General features: G+C 43.2%; 1 protein-coding gene across 2 annotated transcripts in view; it reads left to right on the top strand.

The window, feature by feature from the left end:
• The first annotated feature begins 502 nt into the window (after nucleotides 1-502).
• KCNH1 (potassium voltage-gated channel subfamily H member 1) overlaps nucleotides 503-17,061 on the top strand; it is a 185,857-nt gene continuing 169,298 nt past the window's right edge. For both annotated transcript variants that reach the window (XR_012632917.1, XM_074897149.1), the window contains exons 1-3: nucleotides 503-654; nucleotides 13,499-13,622; nucleotides 13,864-13,970. Coding sequence is in view for 1 of the 2 variants with exons in the window: in XM_074897149.1 (XP_074753250.1) it covers nucleotides 582-654; nucleotides 13,499-13,622; nucleotides 13,864-13,970 (304 nt within the window). In the remaining variant the exon portion in view is untranslated. The remainder of the gene's footprint in view (nucleotides 655-13,498; nucleotides 13,623-13,863; nucleotides 13,971-17,061) is intronic.

The raw sequence follows: 17,061 nt of genomic DNA, 5'->3' as shown, positions 1-17,061 counted from the left end.
GCCGCCGCCAGTCTGTGAGCGGGTTTAAAGCACCCCGAGCTTCTCAGCCCACCCGGGGCGAGGCGTCGAGCCCCGTCGCAGCCGCCGTCTGCCCCTGACGGGCAGAGCCCTCTCGGGGCCGCCGCCTCCCCCGCTCCGCTCCGCCGCCGTTGGGGAGCTGCCCCCTGGCGCGCCGGCCCCGCGCCGCCTTTCCCCCTGAGCGGCGGCCGTGAGTGGCGCCGGTGGCGGCGGGCGGGCTCCGTGCGCCCCGCTCCCCTCCCCGCCGCGGGCGGCTCCGGCGGCCGCCCCTCAGCGAGCGCCGCGCCGCGTCTCGCCCAGACGATGGCGCTGCAGCACCGGCCTTGCGGGGCGGCAGCGCGGGGCGGCGGCGGCCGGCAGGGGGCGCGGCGGGAGGTCCGGCGGCGGCGGCGGGTCCGCGGTGCGCGGGAGGCGGCGGCGGCGGCGGGAGGGGTGATGCCGCACAGCCGTGCCGGTCCCGGCGGAGGCATGAGGCGCGCGGGGCGGGCGGGGAGCGGCGCGGCAGAGCGCGGGTCGGCGCGGCCCTGAGCGAAGCGTCCGCGCCGCGCTCCCGCAGAGCGACTATGGCCGGGGGAAGGCGAGGGCTGGTGGCGCCTCAGAACACGTTTCTAGAGAACATCGTGCGAAGGTCTAACGGTAAGGGGGGACCGGGGAGGCGGCGGGGCTGAGGGGCAGCTCGCTCTCAGGCGGAACCGCGCGCCGCTCCATCGGCGGGGGCAGCCCCGAGCGGAGGGGCCGTGAGCCCCGGCCGCTGCCAGGCAGCTCCGCCGGAGCGGCGCGGCCAGGTGCCGGGGCCGCCGCCGGTGCCGCTGGCCGGCTGCGCCGCCCGAGTCCTGCGGAGAGCCCCCGGCCCGGGCGGCGGGGCGGCCGCCGCTCGGCGGGGCTCCGGCCGCAGGTGCGCCGGCACGGCGGGGCGCGCAGGGAGACCCGCCGGCGGGGCTGTGCCCGGTGCCGGGCGAGCTCCGCGCCCGCGGGGCGGCCCCGGGGGCAGCGCCGGGGCCCGACCCGGGGCTGGGGGCGAGCGGCGCCGGGCCGCCGGTGGTGTCCGGCGCTCGGCGGGGGCTGCGACCGGGGGGGCGGGGGGGTATTCAAGAGGGGCTCTGAGAAGGGAGAGCCCGGCGCTGGGGACCGGCGGGGGCTGCCGGCCCGGCTTGGACGGGGAGATTTGTTCAAGTGAGGAGAGAGTTTGCCATTTTGAGGGCTGAGGGGAGGTAATTTTTTTTTGTTTTTTGTTTTTTTTTCCTCGTGCACTGTAACCAGGTCTTTCTCTTGGAAAACTGTGGAGTGGAAAATGCCTCGAATTTCACAATTGCATGCAAATATGCATTAATGTTATCCAGATTCTTTCACTTAGGGACTTACCAAAAGCTGCTCCCCCAGTAAGCCTGCGACCGTGCAAGCGTTTATGTATTTGTTTAAACCTAGGCATGTGCGGTTTTTTTAAAGCTCGAAGCCTAAGTTCTGCCATTTTTAATGCTTCCATTGACTTCAATGAGGTTACTTAAGGGATTAAGAACGCGTAGTATGATTGAGAATATGCAGGATCAAGCTCCTTTTGAAGACAAGACCAGAAGAGTGAGTTAATTAAAAACATTGTTAGCTTGTTCTGATAAGGTAAAGACAACCCTCTTGATAAGCAGGTAAAGACTCAAATTATCCAAAGAATGATTTTAATTTCTTTTTTTTTTTTAATTAGGCACTATTATTGGAGAAATAGCCTTTGATAAGACCATATTTTCACGTAAAATTGTGAGGCTCTTTTTATAGGTTATTTCTGCAACTTTCTTATAGAAGGGAAGGGGTTGGAAGCTGCATTCCTGAAAAAAATACTTGCCATTCTTACAGTGAATCTTGTCCTCTTTTTTTAAAAATGGAAATGTTACATGTCATCACTTTCAGGCTGCTTCTCTAATCTTCCAACACCCCTTACCTAAGGTTTTTCTCAAAACTGTCTTGATTTGGTAGATTATTTTCTTCATTAAAAACCAGTTTTCTCTTTTGACTTTCAGTGCCAAAACCTTGATGGAATAAATCAGTTGAGGTGTGGAGATGGGGGGGATCATGCAGCAGAAGCTGTGCTCTGTTTCTTCCTCTCTTCCCCCATTATTAAGAAGGTGTCATAACAGACCATGGTGCTAGACAGCACAGGTGACAGCACTCCATTTCCAAATGCTCAGCAAGTCCAGAGGACTGTAATCAATACAAGTTTTTAGATTAAGCTTGGTAGGAAGTGATGCACAGTTCAGACATATTAGGATAAACTTAGGGAAGTGACTCAGGTTTAGAAGCCCAATTCTTCTGTAATATGCCTTCTAGTTTTTGCTGGATCCGGTCCAGCTTCGCTGTAAATGTGATGCTGTCACATATAAATGCTGTATGAATCAGTTCTAACGTGGGACCGTCAGCCTCTTCTAACCTCTGTCTCCTTCAGGAGACAAGGGTACTCTCCTTTCTCTCCTGTCTGGCAGGGCTATGCTTGCCAGCATGGGGGCAGTATGGACACATGCCGGGTCCTTGTTGCCTGTATCGTCTTGGCCTACCTACCTGACCCTTGAGATGATTTGGGATGCCCACAGGATGAATGCTTAAATGGGCCCATAATGCTTGAGGTTTGGCTCCCCCTTCTTGGTTTCATTCAATCGGGTAGTAATGTGACCCACAATGAAACTATCTAGGCCGTTTGGGATTTGCCAAATAAACCTCGGGCTTGTTGTCAAACTGTATTTGCTGGCACATGCAAGCAAGTTAAGTAGTGCCAACAGATATTGAGTTTGTACAGATATAGGAATGTTCCTAATTTGGAGAGGATTCCCTTTGGAAGGAGAGGAATTTGGTCATAGAACAGAAATAGATACTGAATATGTGCTTCCTTTAAAGGTACTTGGACGTGACATGCATCCTCAGTCACAGGTGAACTGAGGAAAACACATTCTTGCTATGTCTTATCATTTGGGGCAGCAGGTGTTAACTCAGCGAAAGAGTCTGTATGGTAATAACAAAGTAATTATCATGCAACCTCTTTCGGAAGCATTGCTTTAATGCCAGCCAAAAGAGCTACGCTAGGGTTAGAAGCTGCATGGTATTTTCTCTCCACATGCTGGATTAAAGAAGGAATTGAGAATTTCTCAGCCCATCCTGAGATGGGATGGCCTTATGATACCACACTCAGGAAGGAATATATAAGGTGTCATCCACCTAGACTTGTGGACCTCATCTGGGCCCCTGTAGTTTCTTTTCACAGGAGACATTTGGATGAAGTGTGAACTTAAGGCTCGCTTTTCTTTGAAAGGAGGGACACAGTAATCCTGCTTGTCTTTTATTTAATGTTTAAAAGCTGTATTTCTATACTAGCTGTGTAGAGCTAGAAAAATAAATGTTGCATGTGGTGCTTGATTGACAAAAATTTGTTTGAAGCATTGAAATATTTGAAGATCAGAACATCCAGTGGGACAGAAAATGAGCCCATGCTGTAAAACAGTGCAGTATGTAAAGAATCACTAGCCCCTAATGGTTACTGCTAATGTGATATTAATGTTTTTCTTGGGTAACGTAATACACCCGCAGTATACAAGCACTATAACAATAACAGTTATAATCTTGGTTCATGGCCAAGGCACCCAATTCAGATGGTGCAGTATGTTACAGAGAATACCAATTCTTTGGGATATTCCAGTGCTTTATCAGTAACTGGAGGCAAAAATACTTTTCAGTTTACATAAATGCCAGATAGATTCTGCAGTCCTTCATGGGTCAAAATTCTGAGGTATGTGGTAACTGTGCATGTGTGAGGATGGCAAAAGGAAGCATGGCTTCGGAATTTTGGTGGGAGTCACAGGTGCTCTTCTGATTTATTGACAAAATGAGAAAGTTGGAAGAAGGGGAGCTTAGAGGACATAAGGCTTGTGTGAATTTAGTTTTGCTTTCACTAAATCCCCTGAGAACACCCTAAGGAGACATCACATATGGAAGCAAACCTGTGCCCTTTGGTGGAGAACGCAGTGAGTTCCCTATTGAGGGAAAAAATAAGTGCACCTTCAGACAACTTCATAAGAATAACAGACATTTCCATGATTTATGGCATTACTTCCATTGGAGACTCTAAAGTCCCAATACAATAAACACTCTGCAACCTGGGCATGCTAACCTTGTACCATTGCCTGAGACCTAGGAGAGATATTAACTTTATTTTAAACAGCTCTGAAACTGGAAAACCTGTTTTTGTGTTCAGCCAGAGCAAAGGCAACTTATCAGAGAATGAAGAACTAAACTGGGTTTTAGTTTCATACTTTTGCACTTGAATAAAATGATAATTTAAATGAAATCTTTGCAAAGGATCCTTAACCTGACAGTGCTGTGTCTGCTGCAATCTGGCTGCCTGCCTTCCCTTCAAAACGAAAGCAGTGAGCAGCATGGTATGGAGACGCAGACCTGGTTGAAGCTAAAGTGATTTGGGTCCAGAAGCAGTATAGGCATGCTTCCCCAAAGGTGGGGTTTACTATCTTCAGTGTTGTGGGTCTACTCGCTTTGTTATGTTAGTAGGGAACACATGCATTGAACGTGACAAGTTCTGCATCACTTTTGTGTATGTACCCTAGCCAAGGGTAGCCAGGCCCTGGGAATTGCTAGGGTACTTCATGCTACTGCAATGCTGTCAGTAAATAGCATCAGTCCTTGAGAAAGTATTTTCATACTGAGAACAGGACTGCTTTTGCTGAAATTAGGAAGCACATTTTTGGGGTGGAGTATACTTTTCTGTTTCGTTTTGATAGAATATGTTGGGTTTCCTGGCAGTTCATAAATTTCTGTAATTTTCAATGAATCTTCAAGCAATGCTGGATGAAATTCATTAGTTGCAGAAGACCAGTCCCTGTGTCATCTAGTGAGGTCCTACTGAATAGGGAGATGCATTTTAGTGATGGTTTTAGACATGAAATTACTGAAAAGGACAAAGTCAGCTGTGTACAGGGTAAAGCAATATGAGGTATTCCTTATGAGGTACAATGTCTGGGTTAAGCTATCCTAGTTCTGAAAGCTCCCAAATGAGCTGGCTTGGAAGGCTACAGCAGATATGCAGGAAGTTTTCTGCTCTGTGCTGCCAGTTTAAAGTTTCATCCTCCTTTTGGACTTCAGTGAGTTAATTTTAGCATAAAAAACCCAACGTAATGGAATAGAGAGGTCTGGCCTGGAGAAGGCTTCTCTTCCTTTTTACGGAAGGCTCTTTGCCAGAGTCGCACCTTGCAAAAAGTTCATGGAAAACTGCTGGATCAGTAATAAGATGGTGCTATATATACAGAGTGCCTTTAGTGGAAGATTTTGTTTCTCTCGCCATTGCTATGGCTTGCCCTGTGCAAGGCAAAGTGAATGTTATACTCTACAAATCTGGCATCCAGTGGTTGAACTTGAGTCTCTACCGTTTTGTATCTAATCCTGCAAGACCTAGTTTATTCAAGATTTCCTGTAAAATCACTTTTGGCTGAGTGAAGTCCATGAGTGTAGGTCTGTCTGTTGGCACTGATTAAAACAAGACATTTAGCCATGAAGGCAGCACACCTTCAAAAAATACAAGAGGACAACTTGTAGGTTCCATGTTAAGGACATTTTCTCAAACTGAGAATGAAACAAAGGAAAGGGTTTTGTTTCTTCTCGGTCTTCCTTCTTTTCTAAGTTAACAACTGTGAAGATGCTTTTATTTTCATCCATGTTTTTCATACAGTAGGTTAGTACATCAAAATATCTGTTCACTATTGACATTTTTTTTTTTTCTCGGTATCACTTGAGTTGAATATAAAATGGTCTTTTGCTAGCTTTTACTAGGCTGGAAGTCTCTAGTGTTGTGTGTACATCTATGCATTTTGAAATGTACAACCCGATTTCCTTAAAATAATTTTTATACATAGTAAGAAAAAAACCAGTACGACACAGAGATGATAGATAATGTGTTTTAAAATTAATGTTCTGAAAGCTCAAGAAGTTCTACTGTGATAATTCAACATATCAATCCATTTCTGCATTAAATCCTAGAACAAGATCGTAAAACAAATCTTAATGAAACCCACTCATTGGAGAATTTGTTAATGCATTTTTGTAACTCATATAGCTAAAAGTGAGCAGGGAGTTAGGTCTTGTCAAATGCTTTTAAGGCTTTTGATGGCTGTAGCTATAATCAGTAAATCAAATGGCTTCTTTGAACTGATGAAAGACCCAGATAATCAATGCAACTAAAAGATGCATTTTCCTGGACTACTTTTATAATCAGATGGGGGGGAAACTCTGACCAATTAAAAGGTGGAGTCTCTCTGCTAAACAGTATTTTTGTCCTTTATTAAGAATGGTGCAATGTATGACACTTACAACTGATGAACTTTCTAATTTCTGAAAATTATCTCCTTTGTCTCTTTTTTTGTAAAATTTCTTGGTATGGACAGTACTTCAGGGCGTAGGCAAAGAATGATAGTATGCATAAAATATGTGTGACATCTTCTGTGCACTTTCAGTTTCAGCTATTCTTGTTCCATTATTCTGCACTAATTTGTTTTACTTTTTAAAAAATACAGGTAATGATGAAGATTTTACAGCTACTAGTGTTGGAAGGATGTATTCTTTTCAATTTAAACGTTTCTGATGGTAGAGGCCTACTGTGAAATATTTGCTATAACAATGCAAAATAACAGTAGTTTTTATCTGTATTGCTGGCTGAAATTAGCATTCATTTTCTGTAATTATTCAAACTGAGTCACTTCAAGTTGTTGTTTTAGTTAGTGTCTCTCTTGTTATTTGTGGTAAGTATGATGAAATATATTTTTTAATAATTCTTTTCAGCCTGTACTTGCACTATGCTCTGAAGTACACGACAGTGTAAGTCATGTTTGAATAAAGCCTTAAATGCCTGCATTTAGTGGATTGTGTTCATGATGTAGCAGCCAAGGAGCTTCTAAATCCATTTTTACTTCTGTAAAATAAGTAATTATATAAAACTTTTATAAAATATGTAAGCCCAAATAAACTTGTCTGTAGGGCTTTATAATATGCTGTTTTGCATTAGAGTGAGGCTACAGCTTAAAATAATTTGGTCTGGATCTTAAGGATGTACAATTTTGAGGTCACTATATCATTATTCTTTAGAGAGATCAAGTTGTTCAATGGGGTATTTAAATCTTGACACACTCCCACTCTAGGAATGAATACAGGGAGATACTGAGTGGATGTGTGTATCCGTGTAACACCATTGACTTCTACAGGAGAATGTGGGTGGAAGAGCAGAATTTTGTCTTGCTACTTTTATTCCACCATGTGAATAGTCTTTTGGTCCTTTGAGCAGCTCTGTACTTGCTTTGAATAGAGTTACAGCACTTCTGTTAAGACGAAAATTTGGTTGGTTTCCGTGTCTCTCCTCCCCAAAATGTGAGCCTTGAATCCCATTTATGCAAAGGAAGGATTGAATAGGTGCTTGAAATTCAGTTTGACTTATTTGTACTCATTTAAGGCCATATTTTGATATCAGAAGTTACATTTGGACAGTGTAACTAATCAGTGTGACTAAATGCTTATTTTTTTTCAAAGCTAAGACTAAACATGAACAAAAATTCATACATACCTATTCTTTGCCAATTGTTAAAGCAAAACCACCATATGAGCTGTGTGACTGTAGCAATTTTGACAGCTTATAAACAATGTTCTATGGTATTGTTACTTATAAACAATGTTCTATTTCCATGCATTGTGTTTCTTACAAAAAATGAAACCATGTCTTTTTTTTTTCCATATCCAAAGATGCTATTTGTGATGCAAAGTCACAAGTTTCTAAATACCAGAATTGTTTAGAAACTCATCTGTCCCTTGTACTTAAGCTCTGTGATGCAGTCTTTAATCGCATGACAGTTGCACGTGATTTTTGCCTCCTGTACATTTCTTATGCCAGCTGTGACGTAGCACCTATGCCCAGCTAGTGGAACAGTAGCTAAGGAGGCTGCATCCACCACACGTATCCCCAGTGACCATGGGTAGGGTAAGAAACCTATTACTAAGCAGTTCTTTTAGTTCTGCTATAGTAGTGGTTTGTGCTTTGTAATGCTAGAGGTCTAGGTTTGCTCCACTGAAGATCCATGGGAAGAGTTTGAGACGTGATAAAGGCAGCCATGCTGGTCTCAATAACCTGTTATGTCCTCACCCAGCATGATGAAGGCTGTGGTCTGGAATGAGGAGGGCGGTTTTTCTGTTGGAGGCTGATGAGAGAATTAGCAAGTTTGGTGAGGAGCAGGTCTTCCTGCCATGGTGAGCCTGATTCTCCTTTCACTGAGAGGGGAATAAATTAGGAGCAAGTATTTTGAGTTTTGTATTTGTGTGATGACTGTGGGAAAAGATGATAATATATTTAAATTCCATTTGTGTGCTGCGCCAACCGGAGCACGCTTGTGGGGGCTTTGATAGACCTGCATACATATCTGAAAGCACAGAGGGCACCAGTCTCTGTTGTTACCAAGGTCTGTGCTACAACTCATCGAGCAGAGGTTTCCTCTTGGTTGCCTCTGTGTGCTTCCTCTGTGCAGGCAGAGTTGTGGGAAGGTGTCTGGCAGCGTGTGGGAATATGTCTGGCTGCTGGTCTCTGACCTTGTGCCAGTGTGTCTCAGAAGAGGGCCCATGCATCACTGAAGGGCCAGGGAAGGCAAAACTGGTGTTCTGGCCTCTGGAAGAGGTGGAGGGCTCAGCTCATCAAGGTCCACCTTAGAGGAGAGGCCGGGATGCTATGGGTGAGAATGCAGCAGTGCAGGGCAGTGGCAGGGAGGAAGCATTTCAGTAACTTACTCCATGCTCTTTGTAAGGAGCTGACCTCTCAGTCAGCTAGTCCTAACCAGATACATGTCTGTGAGGTGCTTCTTGTCCTCAGATGTTCTGGAGGTTTGAGCTGATGGATTGTTTTGGTTAAACGAAGCACTGTATGTAACAACATGATTCAGTATATATAGTGAAGCTGGGTGTTCTGGATACTTTCTGTCACTGTTGTCAAAGGATCGCTGTTAGTTGGAATGACATTTTCTGATTCTTCTGTGATGGTGTATTTTGTGAGTGGGGTAAAATACTGGTTTCAGTGACTGAGCAAAATTTATTCTTACATTTTGGAAGGAGTTAAAATGTTTTTGTGGTTGCTTTAAAGCAGCTGTGTCTAATTTAAAGTGATAATCCAAAATGGGTATGACATTTGAGAGTGTAAAGGTTAACATGTGGATATACTGCAGTGAATAGAATTGACTTGTGGAAAATGCAGGCTGGAAAACATGAAGTGAGACACTTCACAAAGTGACCAGTGTAGCAGACCCTCATCGCAGAAGCCCGCCCTGCTCATGCAAGTAATTGCACTGCCTTTGAGATGCTAAGTTGTTTCTTGTGTGTTTCTGCAGCATGATGTGCTCTGTGCTGTGCTTCTTACAGCCTCCCAACGGTCTTGCTCAGACTGTGCCAACTGCAGCACAATCCAGAACCTCAGGTCTTCTTTTAATATATGAGCCTGCCTTCTCTAGTTCCTAGCTTAGTTTTTGGAGCTAAGAAGGGCCAGTGATGCTAACATCTTGTCCTTGGGCAAGGTAGTGCCACAACCCAATTGACGTTGTGATAGAAATTGATTCCCTGGTAAGGGAGTTCTTTGAGTCCTTTCAAAGAGGTGCCTCAAGTCAATAAATAGTTTGCGTACTGCAGCTATCACATGAACATTTTACCCCCTGTCTTTGAAGAGAATTTAGCAGTGGATTTCTTCATGGTCTTCCTCTGATCAACTCCTTTCTTGACCTTGTTTGACCCACCTTTTGAGTCCCCAAGAGTCTTCCCTGTGATGCTCAAATAGTTTGCTAGAGCATCCCTCGTGCTTGTTGTGCAACAAAGGCACAGCTGTTTCCTGGCCTCTGGGACCCTGTGTCTCTGCAGATAGAGAAGCAATATTTGCCTCAGTGGATGTTATTTAATATTTTCGTACATTAGGAACAATTGTTTAACAGATTATGGGCTGTCGCCAAGCTCCATGTTGTCAGGGACTTCAGTGCAATTGAATGTAAATGATAGCAATGAGAACAGCCCTTCTACCTCTAGGTTATCTGTCAGAATAAACTATGCAGGGGAGTTATAAGTGGGAGTCCTTATTTTATGCTTTCTCTTGCCTGTGTGGACACAGGCAAAACACTGTTGTTGGAGACACTCCTTCTGAAGAAATGCAGGCATGTTCTCTGTGTAGAGACAGAACCACTGTTGTGTCACTCTTGTCTTTAAGGGGATCTGGAAAGAGGGGTGAGTAATGAAAGAAATTCCTATTTGTTTCCAAGACACTTTCTTTGCAGATGCTGGGGCTCCCTCTCTGTGGGCTATTAGGCCACTGCAAGTTAAAAAAAAAAAAAAAAAAGTGGGTACAGGAAGTTTGGAAACCACCAGTGCAGATCGTCTCTCCCTTTGCAACAAAATCAGGAACAAAGGAACTGATTATCCTGAGCCTGGTAACCTCCCAAGGAAAGCTGGCAGAGAGTGGTGGGTTGGAAACCTCTTTCCTGGCCTGGCCATTTGGATGGTGCTACACTACAGCTTCTCTCAGCGGCTTGGTTCCTGAGCTCACAGGGGCCAACAGCTTTTCTGCAGGCTTTCAGCTACATGGGGAGTTCCCAAGCACTGGTCCCTGCAGGGCATTTTTTTGGCTCTAAGGATCACCCCAGGGCAAGCACTAAAAAACGTGTGGCAGCAGAGCTGGTAGAGCAAGCCCAAAAATCAGGCAGGGGTCTGGTGTTAACTCCAGAGAAGGGGTCCAACTTCAGTATTTACTTCCATTGTGTTTGTAAGGTATGTAAAGTCTGGATCAAAGAAGGGTGAAAGGTGCATGAAGTAGGAACTAGCTAGAAATGAGACACACTTATAAAACAGTGGGAGCATCAAAACCTCTGACTTGCTCTTTGAATTGATAGATGCCAAGTTTTTGCCTTTAAATCTTTGTAGGTGCATAAAGATCTCTCAATTTGGTTGTAACTCACAACTAAACGCGACCTGGACTCTTCAATGAAGTGTTCTACTTTCACCTCCCAGAGAGGCTCACTGAATGTAGACTAACAGGTTTACCTAATAGGGATATGTAAAATACAACAGCCAAGTCACACTGACTTAACTCGTATGGTGAGGATGTTGGCATCTGTTTGCTTTGGTAGCTTGATAATTAGAACAGTCATTAGAGAGTTAAAATGAAGGCTGAACTTTTACTGCCCTCAGGTAGCCCCACATCTCATAAGAAGAACATCCAAACAGCTAGGCTGTTGGAGAGGGGGGAAATACATGCATGTTCTCTAAGCATCCTTTGGAAACTGCAGTCAAAAAATTGGATTTCATTGGCCAAAAGGGGTAAGCAAGTTGGAATGTGATTCTTTAGCTCCTGCAATAATGTCAAAAAATCTTGGTGTTGTACATGAGAACTGGGCTTACGTTAAAATATTAGGTATTGTAAGTAATATAGGAAGGGGGGGGGAACCTTAAATTGTCCTTTTTTTCATTGTTTTCCATAGTTTAACAAGCAGGTTTCTCTTTGCTGTGATAATGTTCTTCAGTTCTATCTCACCCACACTGTGCATGGAGCTTCCAGCTGCTGAGTCTTTGAGCTGGACATCTAGGGGCTAGGCTGTAGCAGTCTCACCTTTTGGTGCTTAAATCCCCTTGTGGACTTAGTGCTTTCTTTTTACCTGTAAAAAGGGGATAAGAGCAGTGTTGTACCTCATGGAAGAGTTGCAAGGCTAGGTAAAAGTAGGATTAACGTAGTAATGGTCATCAGAAAAATGTCCTATATAGCTTTTAATAAGAAAAATAAAATATTTATCTGAGGACAATGTTGAGGTTTAAGCCTGAAAGGAAGGCCACTGCTTAAGTTAATGGCAGCTCGTCAAGGAGCTCTTGAGGAAGTAGAGAGAAGGGTAAGTTATCTTTTGAGAAGGGGAGACAGTGAGAAGGAATGCATGCTTGAAATAACACCATTCAGATCAGGGCAGGACCTGGCCTAACATTTGTATTTGCATATTTTTTTGAACTTCCTGATGAAAATTTAAAAATATCCTAGCACAGTACAATGCAGTGTTTATAATAGACACTCAAAAGCACTTGCTTTAGCAATGAGAAATGACTTGGCTTACTTATTCATAGGAAGGAGTAAAAGACATGTATTGTTTTTGGAACAAAGTTCTTCAACCAAGCAAAAACCATGGTATTTAAAAGAGGCTGTGAGAAACAAAGCAGTTAAAATGTCCTGAAGTTATACTACTGGTGTATTTCATTCTAAAGAGTGTATAAAGATACACTTAATCATGCTCATGGGATTGGGCAATGGATTTAGATAGCTTGAGGAATGCTTTATTTAAACCCACTTGAAGTTTGCAATGGGACAAAAGATTTTGAGAAGGAAAGTTAAAATAAACAAAACTCTTTGCAATTAATAGGTAAAATGTCTTGTTTTGTGTCTTTTGGTTGCATGAAGCACTAATGACGGCTATATATGTTTGAGCAGTTGGAGGATAGATCCTGAAAAGTAGACAGTGTAGTGGACTCCCTTAAAGGGTGCCCTTTTAATCTTATGTGTCTGTCCAGCCTTTTTTTCAAAAGTCAAGGGGTCTTTGCAGCTGTGAAAGGAGCCACCGTCTCCTGCCTGCCCGTGCCCAAGCAGCAGCACTGCTGTCTGACTCGGTGCAGGTGTAGTTAGTTGACTGCACAGGAGCCAAAGCAGCAGAGAAAAGCAAGGTCTGGGCCCAGCACTGAGTATGTTCGTAATTTGAATGAGATAGAAATCATAAAAAAAAGTATTTGTTTGTGTCTCTTGGTTGCATGAAGCATTAATGACAACTGTGCATGTTTGAGCATTTGGGGATAGATCCAGTGAGAACAGAGGCGTGAATCCTGCTCAGGTTTTTTTCTTGCTGATTGAAACTCCTTCTGGCTTGTACAGCAAACAAAAAGTTCTTTCTACTGGTGTAAGTACTAACCGTAGTTGTCTGGTGTCTAGTTTGGAGCACTGTGCCGTACACGTCACACAAGAACTATTTGTGCTTGTGTGGCCAGCAGTGAAGGCGATATCGAGAGGAGCCACTGTGTCTACATTCAGAGAAGAGAAATATTGCTCGTGCTGTTCTGGCCGCGTGTAAGAAGCCTCACATTCAAACTGAGTGTCATGGTGGATCAGTGCATGTGGCACAGACGGAAATAGTTTGGTGAATCTGTCCTCAGTCAAGAGATGAATTTTACCTGTTTATGTGTTCCATTTGCATAAACCATCCTCTTAAGCTCTGCATGAGTAATTAATATTTTTTTAAAATAAAAATTTACTTAAAACTGGGCATAATCCTGTTGCCTGCAGTGGGAATAGTATGTGGGAAAAACTGTTCAGGGACTGAAGCAATCAGGATTGGGTCCTGAAATGAATATTTCTTCTAATGCAACCATAGCCTTGTCTAATGTCTAACCAATGTGCTCTTTCAAACAGATACTAATTTTGTCTTGGGTAATGCCCAGATAGTGGATTGGCCCATTGTCTACAGCAACGATGGATTTTGCAAGCTATCAGGATATCACAGAGCAGAAGTTATGCAAAAAAGCAGCACCTGCAGGTATTTGAGAACAGATTTATTTTCGGTTAAATAGCTTGTAGTGTTGTGCTTGTTGCTTGAGAAGTAATCTGTTTATTCCAGTTTTGTCTTTTATCTCCTGAGGCTGCATCTGTCGAATATGCTTTCCAGGTGAAACAAAATCAAAAAAGGACTCTTTCTAAATAGGTCCTTTTCACACTGTAAACAAATGGCTTTGTGTCTTTGTCTAGTATCTGACTTGAATTTGGCACTTTATTTGCAGTTTTATGTACGGAGAGCTGACAGATAAAGATACAATTGACAAAGTCCGGCAAACATTTGAGAACTATGAGATGAACTCCTTTGAAATTTTGATGTACAAGAAGAACAGTAAGTAGTTGATTGGCTTGTTTCTTAACGTAGATGTTTTAAGTTGTTTTAAATTATAAAATGTAAATACAAAAAACCTCAAGTCAGCCTGGAGGACTGTGCTTTATCTAGGGCTAAATAAGCCCCAGTTCTACCAGCTGATCTACAAGGGAGAAATGAGAACACTGGGGATGAAAGTCACTCAGGGAGGGAGATGAAGCTCTCTAATTTGTTCTGACGTTTAGAGCAATTTGTGTGTGATTCTTTAAGACAACACTCAAGATTCCATCAGCAATGATAATACACAAGCTAGGTTCGTGGAAATGGTTTCCCTTACAGACATACAGACAACATGCTACTTCAATTTTTTAAAATTTGCTATAGCAAAGCCAGTACCTAGGTATAGTTTTGGAATAAAAAGAAACCATCTTTTGTTTTAGAAGCTGAACTATTTCTGATGTTTCCAGATGAAACTGTCTTTTCTTTTTGACAAATTCCTTAATTGGTATATGACTTTTTTCTAGGAATTTCATCTAACTGCACATGTCAGCAGATGAACTACTTGCCCAAAACTTGTTCCCCCATCTAGTGTGGACTATGTCATGGCATAGTTATTTTCATCTAGTAAAGGTCTTCAGCCTGGCCAAATGTTAAGCTAAAAGTCTGCATTCTGTAACTTATTTTTCTTTTAACAATTTTGCCTTCTTAGCGTGAAACTAGTGGTGTCTGTGTACAGGGGAGGGTACCTTGGAGAAGCACCTTGCTAGCAGCTCCTTCTCATTACAGCTGTGGTGATCAATTTGATCAGTTCTACATTAGTGGGCATGGGGGATTTTCACCACAAAATATGACATAAACTGCTATGATATAATTTTTGACAGTTAACCTCATTGCTGCTTTGTTTCTTGTTAGAAAGATCAGTTTTCTGGGGAAAGGTTATCTGGTCTATCTGTATGTGTGAACCATTGGCATTTCTATTGAAATGACCAGCTAGTACTTACAGAGTTTGGTGAGAGAACCACAGGCGCTTCACAAAAGCTAAGAGAATACTTATGTATGCTACTGCTGATCTGTGGATGTGTGGAGCTACTTGTTTTCTATCAGAATTAATCTGTTCTTCTAAGAAGTGGTGGTACCAGAGTACATGGAATTGTTTTTTGTTATTTTTTTAGAGATTAAAAAAAAAAACACCTTGAGAGATTTTTGCTTCATCTGTCTTTTAGTCTTTTTCATTTCATTTTAGCCTGTTCAAAGCATCATGACTGCTGACATGGTGCCATTGCTCAGGGCTCTTCTGGAGCACAACTCTGCTGGTCCAACTCATCTGAAAAACTATATGCGCTCCCTGAATGGCCTTGCTTTGTGCTTCTTTCCTTCCAGTGTTACTTGCCTCCAATGTTTACCTATTTCTTAAAGCTGATTTCTGTTCCTAGCTCAGTTAGTGGCCGTAGGGACCATATGCGGCTCACATCTATGCATCCACAGCCAAGTAAATCGACTGCAGTCATGGGATCTAGGAGGGTCTGGAATTCTGTCTTAGTTAACAGTGATTTGGCACCAAGAGGCTATGCAGCTACTCTTCTGTCATTGCTGCAGCATATGGCTTGTAGTAGAGCCTGGGGCCTCTCTGTCTTTTGTGCGGAATTAAAGCAAGGTAACCATGGAGTGAGGAATGTTTCCTGCCCTGCTGTGCACTTCCCTGAGGAGAGGCAGCCTAGAACAAAGTCCAGCTGTGCAGAAGCTGTGTTGTGCGACATGCCAAAAAGCAGAGCTGTGATGGTTCTGCTGTGTGCACAGAGGGTCACAGGCATGGGAAAAAGGAAAGCACAGAGCTTGCTTTTAAGTTTAACAAAACGCAGTGCTCTTATGTTTGTTAGATTTGTAGCTTTAGAGGTACATTAACTACTGTTACAGAGACTGACAAATAACACCAAAAAGGGGACATTCTGGAGCTTTTTCTCAGAATAAGCCACATCATAGAAAAACACTATCTTGTTTTCCAGTCACTTAGCACCCAGACTGCTATGTGGTCTCGCCTTTGTGGTCGCCTTACCTCTGCCTGCAGCTATGGCAGTTGCTTTTCAGGCAATGAATGTGATTGGTTTCAACATACTCTCAGTTTGAAGGTTTTGTAAGGGACCCTGAATTTTGCTAGACAGCTTCTTTCCTGTTCTTTGTTTCTTTTTTTGTCTCTCTATTCATCCCTCATTCTATTTTTCTTCTTCAAATTAGCCAGTAAATTAGGTAGGAAATAGATTTTTCTTCTTTACCTGTCTGCTCCCTCCCTATAAACTAACAGTCATGATAAATAGCAAGTTTTTCTTCTATTTTTATGTTGTTCAATAATTGGTACATTTTCCACAGCCTGCATGTTTAATGTACTTCTAGCTGTTTTAGCAATACAATCTCTACCCTTTGGGTGGGGGGAGGGGGAAAAAAACAAATCAGGAGTATCAAGTTAACTATGATGATGCTAGTGCAGGTCCATCTTCGTCTTGTATTATTATGACCAGCAGTTATCTCTCTGAGTAACAGCTGTGTCATGATCTTACACTAGGCATGTCAACAATAGATTCAGACATTTAATAATGCTTCTAGAAGTGATAGGCTGCTTTTATTTTTTGACACAGCAGTGTCCGTGGTGGTGACTCAGTGCCAGTATTTACTTGGTTGTTTGATAAGAATACCCCATCCAGATGTTGATGGTTACAGTATTTCCATCACCTTCATTGCAATTCACAGTATCAACTATAGAAACAGCATAGTCTGTAGTATTCAGAATGACAACACAATTTTCTGCCTTCATCCTGTTTGCATTTATGGATCCTGTCTCTATACTGGCCTCCCCTTTCTCTGTCCAGCCCTCCCATGATTCAAAAGTGAGTATCTTCCCTGTTTTCAGAACTTGAAGTTAAGATGCACTAGAGATTTGATGGTTCCCTGGGCTAGGCCCTTGATTACTTAGTAGATATGTGATGATCATTGTTATTCTTCAGAAGAATTGTTTCCTAGAAATGCAGAGCTCCTTCAGGGTAATTGGAAGCAACTGAAGCAAGCAGGTGCACAGCCACTAGGTTTTTGTCATTGTTGCTCTGATACCATCCTGTTGCAT

The sequence above is a fragment of the Athene noctua genome, chromosome 1, assembly GCF_965140245.1.
Source record: "Athene noctua chromosome 1, bAthNoc1.hap1.1, whole genome shotgun sequence".
NCBI lineage: Eukaryota > Metazoa > Chordata > Aves > Strigiformes > Strigidae > Athene > Athene noctua.
The sequence above is the reverse complement of the archived record's forward strand: the minus strand, read 5'-3'. Positions and strand labels throughout refer to the sequence as shown.